At 45.0% G+C, this 22,788-nt stretch overlaps 1 protein-coding gene across 9 annotated transcripts in view; it reads left to right on the top strand.

Annotated features, from left to right (window-relative positions):
* Positions 1-4,996: 4,996 nt before the first annotated feature.
* OSBPL9 (oxysterol binding protein like 9) overlaps positions 4,997-22,788 on the top strand; it is a 1,355,357-nt gene continuing 1,337,565 nt past the window's right edge. For 6 of the 9 annotated variants that reach the window (XM_085602639.1, XM_085602640.1, XM_085602636.1 and 3 more), the window contains exon 1: positions 4,998-5,154. In XM_085602639.1, the coding sequence (XP_085458765.1) occupies positions 5,076-5,154 (79 nt within the window). In that variant the 5' untranslated portion in view covers positions 4,998-5,075. Of the gene's footprint in view, positions 5,155-22,788 lie in introns of all 9 variants that reach the window. The other 3 variants (XM_085602637.1, XM_085602632.1, XM_085602635.1) reach the window with 1 other exon arrangement.

The raw sequence follows: 22,788 nt of genomic DNA, 5'->3' as shown, positions 1-22,788 counted from the left end.
TATTCCATGTATGCGTAGGCAGGGATCCATTAGTCTTTCTCTCCCTCTGCTGCTCCTGAGGGTAATGAGAGGTTTCCTGAACTGCAGCAAAGACAAATGTAGACAGCCGTTTACAAAGCCGAGATACACGCCTGTAGCACCGGTCTCTCTCTCTCGATAACCAAGCTCCCCAGAGGGATTTGCCCTCCTGAACACCACCGACAGGATTTCAGACGAGCAGCGCAGCTGCGGTGCTTCTCCCAACAGGAATTACTCGATAGAATTACGCGCACCGCTCGGTGCGCATCTCATTCGATATATGACGTCAGACCCCCTCCCAGAAGGACGGCCTTCTGGGAAATGTAGTACATGGGGCTCTGCCACGGAAATGCCGCGTAATGTAGGTGCCATTGGTCAGCGCCTGACAGTTTTGGCCCTTGGTTCACCCCTCTGTCATCCGTATTCTATGGGAGGCTTCCCCCAAATGGGGATCTGGCTCCTGGCCACTGCCACCAGGGGAACCATGCTGCTGGGTCCCTGTCCCTTTGCCTGGTTCCTGCCCCTTTGCCTCCCCTTGGAAACCTTGCTGTTCCCTTCCTTGGCCTATCCACCCGGGTGGTTGAGCGGCTTTGATCCTTGCATCGCTAGATTGTTTACTCCTAACTGTGTTCCCATGTTCACTATTTGTCCTGCCCCCCCCTGGCACTGGCCCATCGTTTTGCACTCTTGTGCGCTCTCCCCTGATGCTTTTTGCATGGTGCTTACCATTACCATCGTCCGCCATGATATTCCGCTCTGTGCGTGGTTCTGGAGAGGCCACGGTGTTGGCTACAGACCCCTCCTCACTGCTGTGCTCATCCATGTCCGTTTCCGACAATACCTCCGTGGGTGGTGCCGCTCTCTGTTGGACCCTTCGCCTTTCCATCAGCAGCCTTCTTTGGTCCCGTCTGGTTGGCTTTACGGGGCCGCCATCTTGGCTGCATGCCCCCCACCGCTCCCTTGGATGGTGGTGCTGTACGGGGTGCCAGCCGTGGCTTTTTTTCCTTCCCCTGGTGATGCCCCTGGATTTGCTGGTCCATCCACGATTTACCTTTCAGGGCTACCAGAGCCCTGGCCTTATTCAACATGACCTGCAGGTCTGTGTCTAGTTCTGATCCTGCATCCACCCGGGGCCTTTTCTGCCCCTTCAGGGGGGCCCTGCATGCCCTTGCGCTTCCCGGAATCTTGCTGGCATCCGTGTCTCCCTGCTTGTTGCCCTTCTCCTTCCTGCCATGCTTGCCGCTTCTTTCACTGGCTCCTGCCTTATAATATTTTTTTTATTTTTTTTTAAAGATTTATATAGCGCGAACATGACCACCGAGGGTATCAAAGCGCTTTACAGATTGTGCAGTAGGACGAGTACATGCAAACACAAATAATCAACATATCGAAAAGTACATAGACTTAGAATGTCCAACATTCTCAAGAGCCTGGCATCTAGGACAAAAAACAGGGTCGAATGGCCCGAGAGTCAAGTGGGGAAGGAAGACTGAGGCAGATATTTCCTCATCAAGTGCTCTTTAACTTCTGATTTGAAGAGGGCAGAAGAAGGGATCACCCTGACTTCGGGGGGAAGAGAGTTCCAGATCCATGGTGCAATACCTGAAAATGTTCGATTATAGGTCTTTTTTTTTCTTGAATTTTTGTGGTTTGAGTAAGAGGGTGCTGGCACTTCTGGAGGCTCTTGAACCACATGAGAGCTCCAGTTTCTGAGCGAGGTACATCGGGGTCTTGAGGTGGATGGCTTTGTGTGTCATTAATGCAATTTATAGCTGTATCCGAGCTTCATAAGGAAGCCATCTCAGAACTAGCAGGTCCGGAGAGATGTGGTTGAATTTTTTTGTGCCCATTACGAGCCTGGCTGCAGCATTGAAGGTCATCCTAAGGGGAGCCGTTTTCACTCTGGGCAGGCCACACAGCGTAGCACTGCCATAGTCCAGCTTTGCGATCACCAATGCTTGCACTGCAAACTTTAGGTCATGAGCAGGGAGATAGGGTTTGGGCTTCCTAAGGATGCTGAGTTGGAAGTTCGCACCTTTGGTGAGGGAAGTGATGTGTTTTTGCATTTTCAGACTCTTGTCTAGTATGATACCAAGCGAGGATGCCGAGTTCACGACGTAAGGTCTGCATTTAAGAGACGTAAGCTGATTCAACCATTGTTCAATGTCCGGTGATTGCTTATGGGGTGAGATAAGGAGGAATTCTGTTTTTAGAGCATTTAGTTTCAGGTGGTTACGTGTCAGCCAGCTTTGTGTTTCCAGTAGGACTGAGTTGAGAGACTGAATAATCCTTGCAACACTTTTTTTGTGAACACAATGGCAAGCAAAACAATCCTGGTGAGCCGAGTATCAGTAAGTCCGCAGGCCCTTGTCCTAGTAACCTATAACCAGGCTGTTTGTCCAACAAAATTTTCCCATAGGTAGCCTTTCCCTTTGGCTCCCTACAGGCTTGCTGTGCCTTAAACCGGCTCCCTTGCTGTGCGTTTTTACCCCGCTCTCTGTTGAAATGAGAGACGGGGGGTGGCCCTGCAGCCAGCTGGCAGAGAAAGGGTCAACTGCCGAGTGCTCCTGGTCTCCACGGGAGAAGGGTGTTTGTTCCCCTTTAAATCAAGTCCCACACCTGCCTACAGCTCCTTGCTGGTCCCGGGAGAGAAAAGGGGTTGTTCCCCTTCAAGGAGCCAGCCACGCCTGCTGCCACTCCCAGTCACTTCTCTCTCATTCGGAGCTGTCGGTCTCCTTACAGCAGCCCAGGCGCTCGCCTTTGTGCCGTGTAGGAAGGGGGAGAGTGGCTACCAGCCTTGGTTTCCTCCACGCTGGTCCTGCTCCTTGCGCTCGACCTCTGCTGCTTCCGTGATCCTTGGTGGCTCGCTCCCTCGTTTCTCCGGCCCCAGGATCCGCTTGGCCCACGTTGCTTCTCTGGTCCTCAGCAACCGCCGCCCTTGGATCAAGTTGCCGATGACGCCGCTTCAGGTCCGGTCCTCTGCGGCCGCCGCAGTCCTCCGGTCGGTGATCCGTCTTCTGGCGATTTCTTCTTTCTTCTTCCTTGCGAGCCAAGAAGGAGGGGGGGGGGTGTTTTCCCAGGGCCTTGCTACCTTATTTAACTCCCTTCCTGGCTTGCCATCTCACCCCCTGATTGGAGGGGGCCGCTGACTACCTCGGGTTGACCAATCCTGGTCACCCCTTCCTTCGCGGGCTTTCCGATGGAGGGGGGGAGGGTTTCCCACCTCCGGGAGGTGTTTGCCCCAGACCCCAATCGGGTCTGGCTGCACCTTCCCGGCCTGGGCCACTTCTGTCCCTTTAGTTCGCTCCTGTATGTTCTTTTTCATTCCTGCCTTCTACCCGTCACTGTTTTTCATTATTCTCTAATTTCTACTTCCCCCCTTTTGTGTTTTATTCTCTTTTGCTCTCGGTCAACATCTGATGAGAAAAAATCCTTGCCGAGCCCCAGAAATGAGTGCCAGAGGGCCCCACCTGCAACTAGTGGCTCAGATTAAACACTGGGAAAAATGGTTGTAACTCTGTTTCAATGTTAGTCATGTTAGACGATGGAGAAAATATATTCTGTCTAATTTGTTTTCATTATCTCCCTCTTTCCTGTCTGAAAAGGTTAGCATGTTTGTTAATGAATCAAGGTGCAGCGACTGTCCTCATACTGAAAGTCTTCTGCTGGTTCTGTTCACTCCCCGTGGTTTGTAACCTTTTATTTAAGGGGGGTTTACAACAGTTTTAAGGCTTTTTTAGAGCTCGCCATCCGTGAAAAATTGTTATTTTAAGATATTCATCTCTTTAAATGGATGTTCTTGATTGATTTTATCCTGGATAAAGTGTGACTCAAGGATTCACATATTTAGAAGTGAAATGGAATGAATCCATAAGCACATTGAAATCATGGAAATGTCAAACTAAGCAATCTGTAAACTTGGCAGCTATGCAAAATTTTGGCATAATCAGTTTGAAATTTAAAGTCACACGTTTGTTTTCCTGTTGATCTGCGACACATTGTCACAGGTGAACACATTGTCACAGGAGTGGTTTTGTTGACCCAGGCCTTCCTCTCACTGAAATAACCACACAGAGTCACTATCAGTGTGGTAGCCAGGTAAACTGAAACTACGTCCGGAGGCCCGGGCTTTTTATTAACAATCTCCAAGCTCCCGTGGCGTATGCCAGCCCCTACCACTTGTGTGACGCACACGGGGGTCGCGGCCGCTTCTCCCTATGCCGTCAGAGGTAGTTAGCTCGCCTAAACCTTTGGTAACACTACAACAGGTGAGGAACCTGACACCCTCAAATAGCTGCCAATGTTTCAGATTGTTTATGTTCACATTTTCATAATTTCAATGTAATTAGGAGTGACATTCAACGACTATGAGTGACACTTTCTAGCGAGCAAAAATCAAGCAATGAAGACAATGGAAACATATAATCATCAGAAATGACACCCATTTGAGCAACGAGAAACTCTAAGATCTTAAAACTGCCCCAGTTTCAAGAGGCTAAAATAGGGACCTGTTTAACAGAGGACTTCCTGCTGCTGCTGAAGGTGTCGGCCATTATGATCTGCCAACTATGGTTATAATAATAATAATAATAATAATAATAATAATAATAGTAAAGGAGTTCACAGCCGAAATCGATTTAAAGTAAATCGTCACAATATTATATTTATGTAATACTCGTATTTCAGTTTAATAAATCATCTTTAATATTATTTACAAAATACTGAACGACTAATCTGATATAAATGGTTGATATGTCTGAAACAAATTGTTTTGATTAAAACTTAAAAAGATATTTACGTTTAACCTCTCTACACCTGCACCTATGTTCCTCAAATAAATGTGGGCAGTAACATGTTCCACTACTCAACAGCCTACACAGACAGCTACCGAGCGACCTTATAAAGACATGTTGGTTTTCTAGGCCTTTTTTTGTTTCGATGAATATCTCCGTGTACTCCATCTACCACGCCCAACAGAAAACGTGCCACGTGACGTCGCTGGTGGTGTTGTTATTCTGTCCCAATATGGCGTCTATCATGGAAGGTCCGCTAAGCAAATGGACGAATGTTATGAAAGGTTGGCAGTACCGCTGGTTCGTGCTGGATTACAACGCGGGTCTATTGTCGTACTACACGGTAAGGGAGCGGCAAGCTCTACGTGACTTACTTTTTGGGGGTGTCTTATGCATGTGGGCGGGGCAAGTAATTTACAGAGATAGTAAACCAATGAAAGGTAGGGCGCAAGCTGCTGCGACCAATCAGAAGCTGAAATAGTAGCTACATTGACGGCTGTGGTATAGGTTCTAGTCATGCGTTGGTATGGAGCTGTACTGAGGTTTATTTTGTATTTAGTCTTCTCAGTGACAAATGTCAAGTTGTGCCTGTAAAGTCTTATTCGGTTGTCTTTCATCTACAGCGCTGTTAACTATATTTCCTTCCAAAATCAAACTTTTGAGGACTGGAAAAGCGACCGATTCATGTCACGTAGAACAATCGCTTAATTTTTAAAAGAGTCCTTTCCATATTTTGTTGGGCAGTTTTATACATTCTCATGTTCGAAAACTTCATACGATCCTAGCTCTTCAGCATATTTTATTCTATGTTCTTCTGCTGCTTGTAGTTTAGCTTTTCTGTTTACACACCGGACCGGACTGAGTTAGCCACCTACGTTTGTTTTCTCTCCCTCCCCTGCACCTATTTTTTCATGTTGTATTTTTATCTCTGTTTTGCTTCCTTACCGCCTTCCTACTATGTAATGCAATTTTCTTTTGTCGTTACTCTGTGTATGTAAAGCGCTCTGATACCCACGGGGTCAAGCTAGCGCTATATAAAACTTTTTAAATAAATAAAAACAAGTATGACCCCCCCCCCCCACCCCCCCACCAGTCCGTGTATGCTCAGTGCCTTTGGTTAGAAAGCCTGGACTATCTGCAGAGAGAGGGCACGTTGCAGGAGTGTAGTCCTTCTATTTAAATTCACTTTAAGGGATCACTGAAACGTTAGTCAACCTAAATCCCTCGTGTTTTCACAATGGGGTAATATAGTCAGTTTCTGTCCTTAACCCCTCCTCGGGTAAATGAGGTTTCACTAAGGTTACATCCTGTGTGAGAATGTGTTTAGCATGGTCTATCTTCTTATGTGTCTCATATATCTCATTATATGTTCTGATACTAACAGCTAGGGATACGTGTTAATAGAGATGATCAAGTAAATCACCCCTTGTACCTTATGTCTTGTATACATTGACTAAGACACATAAATACCAGTTATATTCACTGTCCCCGGGAAGTGCCCAGACTGCTGTTCGTCAGATGCACTTGTCAGGTGACCGTGTGCCCTCTACACCCCCCTTCTCTAGTCTGGTCGGGAGTAAACAGATTAGGATGTTGTTGTTTTCCAATGCATTGGCGCCAGCTTACTCACATAAACTGTGATGTAAACTACAATGGGCGTGTTTTATTTTATCCACCATGTATGTTGGTTTTTTTTAACCTTAAAAATGAAGTGTTCCCTAAACTTTGCTGCAATGAAGTAAGAAGAAATGTGCTACTCATGATTAATGTGAGTTTGATTTTTGAGCAAGATAAGTTATCCTCTTCTCCCATCCAGGCAAGAGAAGAGAGACCTTGCCAGAAAAAGCTTTGTCAGTCACACAATCCACCCATTGTCACTAAAGTGAGCTACCGGACACCTTTGTATTGGCCAGAAAAGCCTACCATCTTACTCTTAGTGGTATAGAAAAGTGCAGCCCAAATCATCTTCTAAGAGAAAAAAGTCATCGTCACACTAATTCACCCCCCCTCCCGTGAATTGGATTGGTTAATCCCTTTCAGAGTTCTCTGACAGATGCAAGTGCCCAAAAGTATATATGTTGGGTACCACGAGCAGTCTTTCGTACTGTTGTACCCAGATGTTCTGACAACATAAGTGAATTAAATAGTTTCACAATAGTTGGTTCCCTGGAGGAAGCTACGCTTGTGTACAATATAACTTCAGCATTTGATAACACTTCTATTTGCAGTATTCATCGCATCTATTACCAGTTTAACACTATGCTTGCCTTTTTAGCCTATGGAAAGGTTTTCATAAAACATGCATTTAGTAACTAGTTCATTGTTTTGTGTTTCCGAACTAATTCAGAGAAGTCCTATGCCTTCATCCTTGCACTTTTACTGTAGCTTACTTGCCATTACTTGAGCTTAAGTTAACGTTCACATGTGTCAACTGTGTAATATGATTTAGTACTTTTTGTGGTTAAAATAATCTAAATTTATATATTCTTGCTTTTTAAAACAAGCATTGGCTAGGCCAATAGGTGTTCCCTCTATAAGCGCTAAATTTGCTTTGCCAATATGTTTTAGCCATGTTGTACACCAGCCTGACTGTTGTTTAGCATGGATAAAAGTTAGTGGGGTAAAGGAGAGTGGCGTGGAGTGTTTTGGAGTAATGTAGAGTTGAGTGGTGTGGAGTGTCGTAGAGTGGAGTGGCATAGTGTCAAGGACTGGTGTAGAGCAGAGCGGAGTGGTGTAGAGGGCGTTGCATGGTGTTCAGGGGCCGCTCCTCCGTCTGAGCAGAAGAGCGTCACCCCTGCAAATTAAAGCCCCTGGCCAGAGCTGAAAACTAAAATGGTAATAACGTTTATTTATTACCATTTTATTTTTCAGCAACTGTCCCGTCCTGAACTGTGTGACTAGACGGGTCGGCGCAAGGGCTGCTGAATGGCAGCAGGGAGCTGTGTGCTTTAAAATGCGCATGTCTCTTTGGCTGGCTGTCTTGCGACGGCCAGCCAGAAATGCTCTTTTTAATCCTCTCTAACCTGGCTGTCATAGACAGCCCGGTTAGAGAAAGCACAGGCTTCCAGTGCTATTGAGAGCGCTGAGTGAGGCTGCCCCCTCCAATCCTGGCACTGCTTTCCCCAGCATGAGAGCAGCGCAAGGATTGGTTGGGGGAGGTAGCTGGGACCCGTGTTGGAGCCTACCGTCAGTTAAGACGAAAGGATGAGGACGTTGGGTCGCACAGGAAGGTAAGTGTATTTTGTTGTTGTTGTCCTCTTGCCGCACCACCCTTGGTACATGCCAGCCGCCACTGTCAATGTTGTAGAGCAGAGTAGTGTAGGGGAATGTAATGTCGTAGAGTGGAGTGGAGTAGTGTGTCGTAGAATAGAGTGAAGTAAAGTTGCAAAGAGTAAGTTGTGTAGAGCTTTGGAGAGTGGAGTATGTTGTAGAGTGGCAAAAAGTTGAGTAGGGTGTTGTTGAGGGGATTAGAGCATCATAGAGTGGAGTATCATAGGTTGTAGGATTGTACAGTGGCCTAGAGTTAAGTGGCGTAAAGTACAGTGATGCAGAGAAGATTGACGTAGGGTGCAGTGACGTGGAGTGCAGTGGTACAGAGTAGATTGCAGTGGTGTAGAGTACAGTGACATAGAGTAGATTGTTTCAGAGTAGAGTGAAGTGGTGCAGAGGTGTGGGGTAGAGTGCAGTGGCGTGGAGTGCATGGAGCAGAATAGATTAAAGTGGAGTGCTGTAGAGTGGTGCATGGAACAGTGGCTTGTAGAATAGAGTGCGGTGACAGCACAATGGTGTATGGTGCAGAGTAAAGTGGCATTGAGTTCAGTGGCGAAGAATGCATTCTTGGACAGTGGCACAGTGGCATAGAGTAGAATAGAGTGGCGTAGCACGCAGTGACATAGAGTGCAGTGGTGCAGAGTAGGTGGCGTGCAGTGGTGCAGAATAGAGTGCAATAGAATAGTGTAGTGGTACAAAATAGATTAGAGTGGGGTGAAGTGATGCAGTGTGTAGTGGTGTAGAGTGCATTGGTGTGGTGTTGAGTAGTTCAGAGGCGTAGATTGCAGTGGTATAGAGTACAGTGGTGCAGAGCAGAAAAAAAAGGCGTAGGGTGCATTGAAGCATAGCAAGGAGATATACTGCTTCCATGGTTCCAAATGCACCAAATATACTGCTGTGCAGTCTCCCCACGTCTTCGGGCTCACTGACTGCACATGATCTGGGCCTCTGGAAACGTGAAGTTGTACTGATGCTGGGTTCCTTGTTTGAGGATTGCATGCTGATGTCCTATACCGATTTTGCACATGGGTTGCCGGAAGCACTATTTCTAACACACAGCAGTATCATCAGTTATGTTTGACAGCACTGGGCACCAGATGGGAGGGAACCTGCGACACTTGAACTGCTTCAGACATTGTATACTATGGAACATGGCAGACCACGTGTATGCTGGCTATATTGTGGGCTCTGGGCACATCTCATGACACCACTCCTCTCCTTAAAAACTAAATGAGAGATAGACCTTTCCTAAGAGTTATTCGAAAGAAGAATGGACCTGTTTGTTGGAATATCCCAAGAAAGTGTCCTGTAATTCGAGATTTAAATTAATCCAATTCTTCATACTACATAGACCACATTTAACCCAGCAAAAGCTTAACCTGTTCCCCATGCCTTCTTCGGCGTGCCCCATTGCTATGCTTTGGATGCTGACCTCATGCATATGTTGTGGACATGCCCCTCCCTGTCTGGCTATTAGGTAGGGATTTCAGCAGCATTTTCAGAATTGATTGGCCTAGACTGATGAGATACACCTACTCACTACTCCTCACAATAGTGTAGAGTGGTCTAGAGTAGAGTGACTCAGAGTAAAATAGTGATGTGGAGTGCAGTGACATGGGACACAGTGCTGTAGAGTGGCATTGAGTTGGCAGAGAGTGCAGTCTTGTGGACTAGAGTGGCGCAGAGAGCAAGAGCGTGGAGTGCAGTGGTGTAGAATAGATATAGTGGCGTGAAATGATGCTGAGTGGATTGGAAAAGCATGCAGTATCATAGAGTGGTGCAGAGAGCAGTGGCATAGAGTACAGTGCTACAGAGTAGAAGCGAGTTGCATAGATTGCATTTGTTTAGAGTGGTGTAGAGTGCAGTGGTGCAGCGTATAGTGGCAATGAGTTCAGTGGCGGAAAGTACAGTGGTGCATAATAGATAAGAGTGTCATAGAGTGTAGTGGCGTAGTTCGCAGTGGAGTGGTTTAGAGTAGAGTGGCGTGGAGTGCATTGGTGTGGAGTGATGCAGAGTAGAGTGGCATTAAGGGTGGTGCAGAGAGTAGTGACATACAGTACAGTAGTGCAGAGAAGAATAGAGTGCTGTAGAGTGCAGTGACGTGCGCTGTGGTGTAGAGAGGCTTAGCATGCAGTGGCATCGAGTTCAGTGGCGCAAAGAGCAGTTTTGCACAGTAGAGGGTCGCAGAGTAGAGTGGTTAACTAGAGTGATGCAGCGTGCAGTGGTGTAGTGTGCAGTGGCATAGAGTGCAGTGGTGCACAGTAGTTCATGTATAGTGGATTGGTTGTGAGTAAAGCAGTGTTTAGTGCATTGGCATAGAGTACAGTGGTTTAGCGAAGAATGGTAGAGGGTGTTGGAGTAGAGTGCAGAGTAGATTGGCGTAGAGTGCTTTGATTTTGAGTAAAGTGTTGAGTGGCGCAGTGTAGAATAGATTGTTTCAAAGTAGAGTATTGTGGCATTGGTGGACTACAGTGGCAGATAATAGAGTGGTGTACAGTGCAGAGTAGGTTGGAGTGGCGAAGAGTGCAGTGTTGCATAGTAGAGTAATGTGGGGTAGAGTGCATTGGCATAGAGTAGAGTGCAGTGTAGAGTGGTGTAGAGTGGCATATGCATGATGTGGTAGCACACTGCCATTACAGAGAACACATCTTCAGTTGAAATGACTATTACATTTGCACTGACATAGTTTTACGGATAAAGCTACACAGCGCACATACAAGAATGTCTGGAAATGTCATCACATAGTGTATTGATTTGTTTTGATCATGTTTAAATTATTTGTTCCCAACACACTTCAGAATTCGCAAAAAATGTACTTCATTTGTTCTTTGCTAATTCTGATATATTTTGAAATGCAGGCACAGCTCATTTAAATATTGTTGTGTGCTAGAAAAATCCCTTTACTCTACCACCAGTATCCAGCAAGATTGTCACATAAATCCTCTCAATTTGAAGTCAGAAATTAAAAATAAACAGTCACCTCCTTGGCAGACACCCTGACATACGACATCCAGTACTAGCGGATGAATAAAGTAAATAGAGTTTGGGCAACTGAAGGGCCATACTCAAGCTGAACAGCCAAATACAAATAGAGCCAGCATACAGAAAGCAAGCAAATTTGAGTTACAAACCACAAAGCCAATGGTAAGCAGTAGGCAGAATGCGTTTGAATGGAAGCTTTCTGAATGTTCCAAGATCTCGTTGGCAAACCGGACAGCTGTGCTGTCTGGTTAGCTTCGACCTAAAACAAGAAGAAACTGTTCCTTTTGGAAACAAGTTAAGTGTTAACGTCATTTGATTATTACATTGTGTAAATGGTTTTGTGTAACTGGTAAAGCTTGATTTTGTGCTGTCACTGTGTCTAACACAAATGCTGTCTACTACTTTCAGATCACAGGCGCTACACGGTTGCTAAGGGAACGCTGGCTTATATAATTACTCTCATAATTACCATGTAATTTGCCTGACATTGTTTGCTGGTTGTTTTGGATGATGTAATGCGTCATGTAACTTATTGTGTCATGCCAGGTTGTTAGTACTATGCACATAAAAAAAAAACGAAAGCCTCAAAAAAGCATCAATCGTGCATTGTAGACTTTTGCAAGATATTCTGTAGGAGGTATACTTATGTATTGTATGACGAGTTTATATGATCACAAATGACAGTCTGTTTTTTGGCACTAATCAATAATATAGAGGCATACAGTGCAGCATCACATATGAATGTAAATGCTTAATTTACATGAGCAAAAATAGGTGGTAGATTCTCTTTTGATCACGCATTGGGTAGTCTATACAGTGCATGAATGTATATACAAAATCTAATCATAACTCCATTAAACATACAGTGTAGTGGAGGCTAAATAAATTGCACAAGTACATACATTCTAAACTACACTGGGCATTGTCTTGTCTAAAGCCAGTGGAGTTAGTAGCTTTTAAGCCCATTGTTGAGTAGAGAGTCATCATCACAATGTGTTTTTGTTCCCCTACCATTGGTGTCTAAATCAAAAGGTTTGACCAGGGCAGTAACAGCAGTTGTGCTGGAGGCCGCACTTGCAGGAATTGGTTTCCCTTATTCTTTCTGTGTTGACTAGCCCATTCAAACCAGAGCATTTTGTGTGGACTTGTTGATCGGTCTACCACACTGATGCAGCCAGATAGATGCTTGTGTACCAATGGGATCAGCTCACCCCATCTTCTGCAATTTGGGGTTATTGTTCTTCTGCCTAGAACTTTTGGTACTAAGATACCCATTGTTCCCTTTAGGTGATTCTTGAGATTGGCAAATAACGCAAGTAAGCTGCGTAATTGACTTTGGTTGCAGACAAATGGCATGTAACCGTTAAGAGATCACCTACATTCACCATATGCGTTCATGTGTCAGCTGTTGCTGCATGTAGAATGCATCAGTCTAAAGTATCATTTTTGGCAGTTCGCTAATCAAATAGTTAAAGAAAGTCTTTATAAAGCGATTCCTCAGTTGGAAAGGCTAATCCTTCTTGTCAGTTGAAGGTTCTCTCAACACAATTCGCACTCCTTTCGAGTCCATGCATAAAAGATTTTACTTGTAAGTTGGGAGAAGGTAGTGTCGGGTATACATTTGGAAGGGCATTGTATTTGCCTATATATTTTTGTTAATCCTTAAGTCTCAATGCAATTTTGATACATTTAATGCTATGCAGACTTAAAGATGCTCTGTTAACGTTTGGTATGTTGAAGCACATTTTAGTTTCTTATACTGAAGGTGCAGAAGCTTCCATGTCAAAATGAAACCGTAGATACATGGTTTGTATCGAGCACCAACTTCCTCTGGATTCTAAAACTCGTTCCTGCATCTAGATGGAAACAGCTGCTGCATCTTTAAGGGATATCCCTCTTGCTGAGATATGCCATGCTGCCTTGAGGAGGTCATCTGACACTTTATTTGAATATCACTACATTTGTCCTGATGGTGATGGTAAAGGTATTCTTAGGTGGAACAAGAAAGCACTAAAGAACCTGTTCCATGAGTTAAGGTATGTACCTCTAATTGTAATTCTCCAACCTTATCAGTAATGACTGATCAAACCATATTTTCTACATTTGAGATGACGATTTTATGAGTGCTTTACATAGAACTAAGGGTCTTTGACTAAAATAGGTCATTGTGGCTGCTGCATGGCCGTTGGTCTTCAAGGCACACCACCTTATTCTTGTTTTATTGCTAGTTTCAAAATAAAATCCAGCCCCGGAGGAATTATCCTTGCGTTCTTCCCTGATAAATAATTACAATTATAGGTAAAAAAAAGTTCCATCCTTAACGTGTAAAGCATAGGCAGCAGTGAAGCTAAGATAACACTGAAAGGATCTATGGAACAATGATTGTTTTCTTTAAAAAAAAAAAATCTTCAAACAAGGACATTTGATTGCATACCTGTTAGAGAGGAGGAGGTTTTTTTAAATGGATGGGGCTGGATCCAGGTTCCTGTCTATGTGCAAGTTAAAATACAGAACCATTTATCATGAAGCCACTTGACAGGGGAGGGGAACTGCTAAAACAGCTTAAAAATGAGCACAAAAATATTTTTTGTGCTACTGTTTAGCTAATAAATGTATCATGCTGTGACTGTTGGGAACTATAATGCCTCATAGTTTACAAGAATGATGCTTAATTAGGATCCTTCTCATATAATACAATGTTTTGTTTGTCACGAGGGCTTATCCTTGTTACTCATAACGTGCTACGGTTTCACATTAGGGACCATAACAACCATAAAACGTCTTGTTGTCAGGTGGTTTCAAACAATTCTAGGAGCTTTTTATTTTTATTTTTTGTTCAAGTTACGCTTTTGATAGTATTGCTGCTCCTCTTTTTCCATGATGGTGCAGAACTTTTGTGTCCACACAAGTAACCTCTGTCTAGGTTCCCCCAAAATCTGCTTTTCAGAAATTATTGGTTTAGCCTAGTTTTTCAGGATGTATACCTTTCTTAAGTTGAAACTGCTTCCATGTGATTCTTTAATGTGCATTTAAAAGAGTCTGTTTTTGGCTCTGGCTTCCTTGAGGGATCTGCAGGAAAACATGTTTAGCTGAGTGCAAAAAGCATCCTAGGGTACTGCTTCGCTGCTTATGTTGGGTGAAGCAGAGTCTTCAACTAATGAACTGGTTTATTTGAAGAAATTGACTTCCCGACAGGAAGTAATTGATGGAATAATGATTCAAATTCCTTTTCTACCATCATATTTGGTTTTATTGGACACAAAACGTATTTTTGTTGTAAGGCATGGGTAATCAAGCATCCTTTTATTGCGATTAAAGGATCGCTGACTTAATGTATCTACATTTTCAAATGGTAGCTCAAGCATAGATAACACAGGCAATGTAGAATTACTGTTGCAAGAAGTGATGCTTTGAGTGGTTCAGTGGAGAAATCATTAAGCTATTACTCTGCTATGTTTGCCTACTGCCTTGCCCATGCAGAGTCTGGTCTCTGCCATATAGAACCATTTATAGACTGAGGATTACTCGCTTGAACACAGCATGAGTACTGGAGGTCGCTGCACATCTGGTCTTCTCATGCTGGTGGGAGAAAGCAGTTAAATCTTTATGTGGGGATGGATGCTACTAGGAGACAGAAATAGTAGACCTGACAAGAATCTACACCCATCTGTGCTCCATGAGATAGACTGCAGAGGTCTTCAAACGTTTGTAGGTTGAGCCCCCCCCAGCTGAATTTTTTACATGTTGGGCCCCCCCACCACCTGACAGAAAGTTCTGCAATCGACCGCCACGCGCATATTCCGGGCATAACCAGCAAATAATGTTCAATACAATAAGAGTGTTTAGTAAACTGCAGGTTTGTGAGTGGGTGTGGTGAAATGACAGAGGCTTATTACACAGCTCAAAACACCACTTTTCAAGATAAAATGTGCGCAAATTGTTTTTACTAGGATGCTTTGTTTTACACATGACATAGATTGATAATAATACCACCAACATAAATATGACAGGTGTGCCTGGTTTTCAGAGACGGTCAATCTGTGGATGGATTTGTGCTACTGCCATCCTCAGGTAGTTATCTACATTCAGGGGCAGATTTACAAGGAAGTACCGCAGCGTGGCACCGCAAGCCCTTTGGCTGCGCCACGCTGCGGCACTTCCGAAGCACAGGGATTCGACATATTTACAAGAACATGATGCATCTCTGTGCTTCCCCCTGCGCTGGCGCACAAACTGCAGCCATGTGCTGGCATAGGCATCCTTACACCATGGTGCAAGGATTGCCTGCGTCGTGGGGAGATTGTTTGTGCAGGAAGGTGCCCCTTCCTGCACAAACAATCACTACAGGCATTTCCCTCTTTCAATGCATGCTGTAGAATGCAGCACGCATAGAAAGAGGGAAAAACGAGGAGAAATGAAAACATTTCTCCTCGTTGCGCCTCGCTAAGCCACCTCTAGGGTGGCGTAGCATTCTGACGCATTTCCAGATTTACGATTCCTCGTAAATCTGGAGATGTAACTTGTTCCATGGGTGTTGCGTGGGAACACCCACAGCAATACCCATGGAACAACCCTTCAACACAAAGAGCTGCGTGTGAAGGGGCCGTATTTACAAGGAGAGGAAAAGTCACGCAGGGTGGCTTTTCCCGTCCTTGTAAATATGGAGGAGCCCCCTGCGCCACCAGTACGCCATGAAATGTGACGTACTGGTGGAGCAGGGCGCTTGTAATTCTGCCCCCTAGACTTTAATACCGCAAGTGCTAAGAACCCAATCTCACATAAATGGGACGAGCTGAAAAGCAAGAGAGTTTTGATTGCAGAATATTCAGCATTGAGAGAAACTGCTGACATTTTCAGCCAAGACAGTGACTGTAAGGGAGACAGTGTTGTCAGATTTTTCGAGCACTCCCTAGCTCAGAGCTGGTACACGAGAAACAAATCTTCTCTAGAAATAATTAACAACCGTTTTAGGCAGCATTATAATGGGATAATTGCCCACCAACCTGTTATGGACCCGAAGACAAAGTTGAAAGTCCACAGAGAGGGCGTTGAACGAACACCTAATTGAGAATTCCTTAGTGGTACGATAAGTTGCTTGCCTGAAGCAGTTGGGGTTAAAGACACGTCAGGCTTATGTTTAAAAAAATAAATAAAACTAATAATAAATGAGTGATGTTGTCTATTTTACTTCAGAGCAATGTTGTCTGACAGACTTTGTGGTGGCAGGGACATGTTAAGGATTTTGGGTTCCCTGGGCCAAAACTATTTTGGGGGCCCCTGTTCAGTACAGCTTTGAGTCTAAATGATTTACTTTCAGCTCTGCCATACCCTCATTAGTCAGGCTAGTAACGGTGCACAGGCACTATGGTTGAAATTCTAAAAGCATTTACATCTAATATTCATTGATAGTGATGTGTGTTTTCACTGTTGTAACAAAGCAGCAGCCCACTAATTTTACAGCAAATAATATCTGTGATATCCTCCAATGTCTCATATGTGAGGACCCCTCGTGGATCTAAAATAAACTTTTTTTATGGTTGTTGCTTGAAACAAACACATTTCTCTGCAAATAGTAATAGACTCCTTACATCAATCACATTAAAAAGAAATGAAACAAAACGGTATTTACAAGAATCTGTTTAGGAATTATTCCAGGCCATCAGGGCAAAAACAGAGCTGTCTCTATCAAGGGGACCCCTAGAAGGCTGGATTGCAGTGCATGTAAATGTGTCCTTTTGTAATTTAAGACGACATGCCCATACTCGTATACAGGGGCGCAACTAGACCCGAACTTCGGGTGGGTGCCAACACTCCCAGCCAAGGTTGGCCCAAGCACTTGTTGCACACAGTGCAAGTCTTTTTTTGGTGCCCCTCCCACATTTCCTCCTTCTCCATGAATTCCCTCACTACCACTCACCAACAATGCACCTCATCTCTCTTCAATTTGTTATAGCGCTACTCCTTGTTTACTCACATTCAGTTCTGTGATCTGCATGGTGCACATTCTATGGAGCAGGCGCATTAACCCTCTGCGCTGTGTGGGTGGCAGGAGTGCTCATGTGAGTGCACGGCGAGCCAAGCGACAGTTTGCGAGTAGGGTAAAAGGAGTGACTGCATGGTGAGTGAGGAGACCATATGAATTTGGGTGCAGATATAAGTGCAGAGTGGGACGAATGAATGTATGGTTAGTGGTGGGCTTATTTGAGTGAGAATGCAGATTGAGCAGTGAGGGGGACAGGTGAGTGAAGTGTCACTTGAGCGCAGGTTGAGTAGTGTGCTTGTGTGATTGCAGGGTGAGGTACAGGGTGAACAGTGCAAGTGAATTGTGAGTGCAGAGTGATCACTGAGTGCAGGGTAAGTGGGTGAATGGTGTGAGTGCAGGGTGAGCGTGAAAGTGAAGGGCGAGAATGAGAAGCAAGTTGTCTGAATGCAAGGTGCATTCCCAGACAATTGAAGTAACTCAGAATGTTATTGACGGCAGCGTAGGGTTTCAAAAGTGTTAAACTGTTGCTAATATGGCAGTAACCAGGGATCAGGGTGGAGGAAATAATGTGGTGATCCTGCAACAAGCTCCAGGTCTTGTGATTAAGGTTGGCAGCTCATTATTTTGATGTCCCAGGCGGTACAAAAATAAGCAGTCACCTAAAGCTGTTTTGTCAGTACTTGTCCATGTATACTTTGAACAGCAAATATAAATAGAAATAGCTTTTACTTGTGTTCTAGGGCTGCCTGAATAATCTATGGCTGATAATAAAAGGGAACATGCTTCTTTATTTACAGACAAGCAATTTTCAGTCTGTTTAAAAGAACACATGGCTGGCTGGCATTTTGCGCGCCTGCCTGTGTAGTTTTAAAAGACACTTTGTCTCCTTTCTGGGAAGCGCTAACCCTCCCAGGAGGGGGTTAATTCATAGAGCTGAAATGCTTCAGCTTCAGTGAGAGGCAGGACGTCTCCTCTGCTTAAACTGAAAGCAAAGGAACAGACAGGCATTTCAGCTGCAGTGCGAGGCTAGGAGTCTCCTCTACTATAACATCGAAGGCTGTCTGTTCGTTTACCTTCAGTTTTAGCAGAGGAGACTTCCTGCCTCCTCACTGCAGCTGAAGCTGAATGAAATAACCCCCTCCTGGGATGGTAAACATAATAAAAGCATGGGCACTTCGTGCCCCATCGATTTCCCCTCCCTCCAACCATACCGGAGTTCTCTAAGAAGACCTGCGAAGGGAACAAAGGTAAATTAGAGTGGAGTGCGCGCCCCCCCTAGGATGGTGTCGCGCACCCCTAGGGGGGCGCGACCCACAGTTTGAAGAACTTTGAAGGATGTAGCAGCACTTGGGGAAGGTAATGGGGACTAAGAGCAGTAGAAACTGAACGAACAGGTCAGCCTGTACAAAATTCCTGCTAGTTGTATGAGCAATCTTATTGCTGGCACATGCCTCTGCTCTTGGATTCATGGATAGCTTCAAATGACTATGCTGCACATATATTGGTCAATTTGTTGCGATGATGGGCAACTGTGTTAGGTGTAAGTGACTAGTTCCAAACTTTGAGGTTCGCAATCGGTGTGCTGAAGTCACACTTGACTCCCTCTCATAATTTCCCCTTCATTGGAGACATTCTGGACATGGTTCGCATTCGGCCTTTCACCCAGACAAGAGAGTCTAGGAAATTTAGGCAATAATTCCAATCTTCCAGTCACTGACCTGGATTTTCAGTGAGACTGCTGGAACTGATGTCCTCTTGAATCCTGCTGGTCAAACACACTAGGTGGTATAAGCAGCCACTGCAGTGGGATCTGAAGCCTAAGTGTGCCCTACATCAAGGGGACTGCTCCAACCATGTTCAGATTTTGGAGATGACCGCAAAACATCTACAGTGGTGGTTACTGGACCGCAATTGGGTCTGCCACAGATTTCTCTTCCACCCCCACCCAGAGCTGACAGTGGTGACCGATGCATTGCTTCTGGGTTGGGTCGGCCATATGGGAGAGGTGGAGATCAGAGGCCTCTGGCGGAGACCTGGCTCTCTATCAACCTTCTGGAGTTGAGGGCCATCTGCCTGGCATTGAAAGTCTTCCCTCCTTCCATCAAGGAAAGGCTGGTACAGGTGCTTGCGGACAACATCACCGCCATGTGGTACTGCAACAAACTGGGTGGAGTGGGGTCATGAACCCTGTGCCAGGAGGCTCTGCGCCTCTGAAAGGGACTGAACCGCCAGAGTATCTTCCTGGTGGTGAACCATCTGGCAGGCTCTTTGAATGCCAGGCAGACAACTATCAGTGCCTAGTGAGTCAAGAGTGACAGTTGCATCCAGAGGTAGCCCAAGGTCTTTTTGTTTCAAGTGTGGAGAACCTTGACTCGATCTCTTTGCCCCTGCTGAGAACGCACAATGTTAGTGCTTCTGTTTCCAAGGCATCTCTCGTTTACAAACGAGTTTCACCTCAAGTGGAACACAGGACTCCTGTATGACTTAGCATCAGTACCACTCTTGCTGAGAGCTTTCAATAAGATCAGGAATGACCAATATGAAGTCATCCTATGAGGACTGTGGATTGTACATGAGGAGTATGGTATCCAGAATTCCTGGGCTTGAGCATCTGTCCTCTGATCAGTCTGCCCCTCTGGGAGGATCTGCTGTTGCAGCAGCCGGGCAGGGTTTTGCACCTGGGCCTTTGCAATGTCTACTTTCAAGTGTGGGGATTCAGCATTGATAGCTAAACACCTTTGACCTTCCTCCAGATGTGGTTGATGTCATTTTGGCAGCCGGGTATCCCTCAACAAAAACTGTATGCTTCTGTTGTTGATTCACATTTGTTGCATGGTGCAGTATTTGCCAGATGGACCCTCTCCAGGCAAAGATTTCTGATGTTTTGTTATTGTTTTGACCCTCGCCCAATAAGGCTTTGCTCTGGGCACTGTTAAAGGGTCTCTTTCGGCTTTTCTGCGGTTGTGGATCAGCCTTTGTTGTTATAATCTTCCGTAGTTATGCATTTTAAAGAGGTTACAAAAATCCGTTTTCTCCCTCACCCTGTGTTATGCCACAGTGGGACCTTCAGGATCTGTGTCAGCCTGCCGTACACAACCTTATTCCCAGACAAACTGGTTTTATGATACAAATATCCTTCTTACAAAAAGCTGTGATGCTGTTCCAGGTCGTTAAAACTATCAACCGGCCCTTCATTCTATTCTCCGCCTCCGCCCTCTAAGGAGGAGGAGAAACTCCATCGCTTACATCAAGATCTGTTATGCATTGGCCAAAAAGCAGCTGCCGAACATGCTCTTCCTGCCAGAGCCAAATCTACCACCAATGTGTTAGCATGCAGAGCCCCTGCTAGGCGGCTATGTGGGTGCCCCGCCATATGTTCACAAAGCACTATTGTCTGGACAATAAGGTTAGCTGAGAAGGGCATTTTGCCTGTTCAGTCCTTTGAGTCCATCCACTGACCCACCTCCAAATGGGTGCTGCTTTGGTATCTATTAAAGTTCTGAAGGCTCGGCTAGAAGCCTCTATCGGAAGAGCAAGTTTCTTACCTTCGGTAATGACATTTCTGGTTGGGACTGTATCTAGCCACAGATTCCTCCCCAACGCTCCCATTCTCCCTGTTCTGTGGTTGGATTCTATCCATTGATCAGATCGCAAGTCTAGAAATCTGCCCACTGGCCACCCCAATTTGCTTTTGGAGCTCTGTGTGTGGGGCGCGTACAGTCTCGAAAGCAATTGACATCAGCATGCGTGAGTGGCCCTATATATGCACTTCAAATTATTTCTGGACTGGGCGGCATCTGTGCAAAGCCGCACAGAGCCATCAACTAGAACGCATAAGTATTGCTGATAAGTTTCTGGAACCAGTGTGATGCCTAGGGAATGTTCAAAAGGTGAGTCTCTACCAGCAGGTCTTCTATTCAATAAAGAGAAGTCCGAGGCCCTCAGCCTCAATTAGAGAAACAGAGAGAGCTAAATTAATAATCCTATTCCTAAAATCATTCTTTGTGCTTTTAAGAGTTAGTTGGTATTAAATGTGGTGGAGTTTAAGAATTTATTTATGAGAAAATCTTTAAGTTGTTTTCTGAGAGCTAGCAGTGACGCTAAAAGTCCTGATTTCAGGAGTGATAGAACTCCATATTTTAGGCGCCCTAACTGAAAATAATTTATTTAGGCAACATCTTTTGTTTTCTTGGGGGGTGGGGGGGAGCCTAGACTGGGATTATAGGTAGTGGGGAAAGTAGTGAGAGTCTTTACTTCTGAGTTGACAAGAGCCATTACAGAACTTAGTTTCTTAGTTAGTGCAATTGTTAACTGTGGATATTTCTATGAACTAAAGGTCAGCAACTTCAAACTTGGAACTCCCTTCGAAAGGTAGCAACTTAGGGAAGTACACTATGAGTAAAGCAATCAAATTGATTAATCGGTGAGAGACCGGAAGCAGCATGTAATGAGGCTTTAACAGGTATGAGATCAAGGGAGAGAAGCCTAGAATGTATGTTTAAACATATCAACTCTTGAACTGGTATAGATGATGCCTACCATAAGATGAGAAGAAACTCAACCTTTTTGAGTATTGAATTTGACATGGTGTATCGGCATCATCATTCAGGATTGTATTGGACAATAATTGAATCCAGTCCCAATAAGTCCACAGGGGATGACCTTTTCAAGGATAGCCGATTGTGATCAGTCTAGTAGTGATGAGATATTATGCTATAATTCTTTCTTAGATCACAAAATGTTTCAAGGTAGAGATTAAATGAGGCACAACTAGAATTGGTCCTTGGGGTTCCCCTTGTGAGGTTGCTGATGGGTTTGACAGTGCGTGATATATTCTAATCAGTTATGAGCGATTCTCTTGGTATGACATTACTTTACCTGTGAAGCCTGTACAGTCTTTTAGGGTGTAAATAAGGATTTTGTGGCTGACCGCATTGTAAGCTACCGAGAATAAGCAGGCATGAGCCTCCATTGTCCATGAGTCAAAGAACGACATTGGTAATTTCCAAGATGGCTGTCACTGTATTTGGACCATCTCTAAACCCAGACTGGAATTCAAAAAAAAAACCTGTTGTCCCTAACAATATACAACTTTCTAGGAATTTTGTAATAAGCTGAACTTACTGAGTTCTTGAGGATCCTTTCTTTTCAGTAAAGGAGATATTTGACCTATTGTTAAGCATTCTGTAAATGTTGCTTGTTGTAGGGAGATTTATAAAGCGACAAAGCACTGGACTGGACCACCTCCTTCCTCACTGGCAGAACCCAGAGTGTCCGCCTCCCCCCATTCCGCTCTAAAGACACCAAGATCATCTGCGGCATACCCCAAGGATTGTCCCTCAGCCTGACACTCTTCAACATCTACATGACATTGCTCGCCAACATTGCCAGATCGCACGACCTCAACATCGTCTAATACGCCGATGACACCCAGCTGATCCTCTCCCTCACCAAGGTCCCCACCACCACCAAATCCAACCTCCACGAAGGAATAAAGGCCATCGCCGAATGGATGATGATCAGCTGCCTAAAACTGAACTCGGACAAGACGGAGGTCCTCCTCATCGGATCCACCCCCTCCGCCTGGGACGACTCATGGTGGCCGACCGCACTGGGAGGTGCACTGACGCCCACTAACCATGCACGCAACCTGGGAGTCATCCTGGACTCCGCCTTGTCAATGACCCAGCAAGTGAATGCCGTCTCCTCCTCCTGCTACAACACCCTCCGCATGCTCCGCAA

This window comes from Triturus cristatus, chromosome 4_2 (genome assembly GCF_964204655.1).
Source record: "Triturus cristatus chromosome 4_2, aTriCri1.1, whole genome shotgun sequence".
Classification (NCBI taxonomy): Eukaryota; Metazoa; Chordata; class Amphibia; order Caudata; family Salamandridae; genus Triturus; species Triturus cristatus.
The sequence above is the reverse complement of the archived record's forward strand: the minus strand, read 5'-3'. Positions and strand labels throughout refer to the sequence as shown.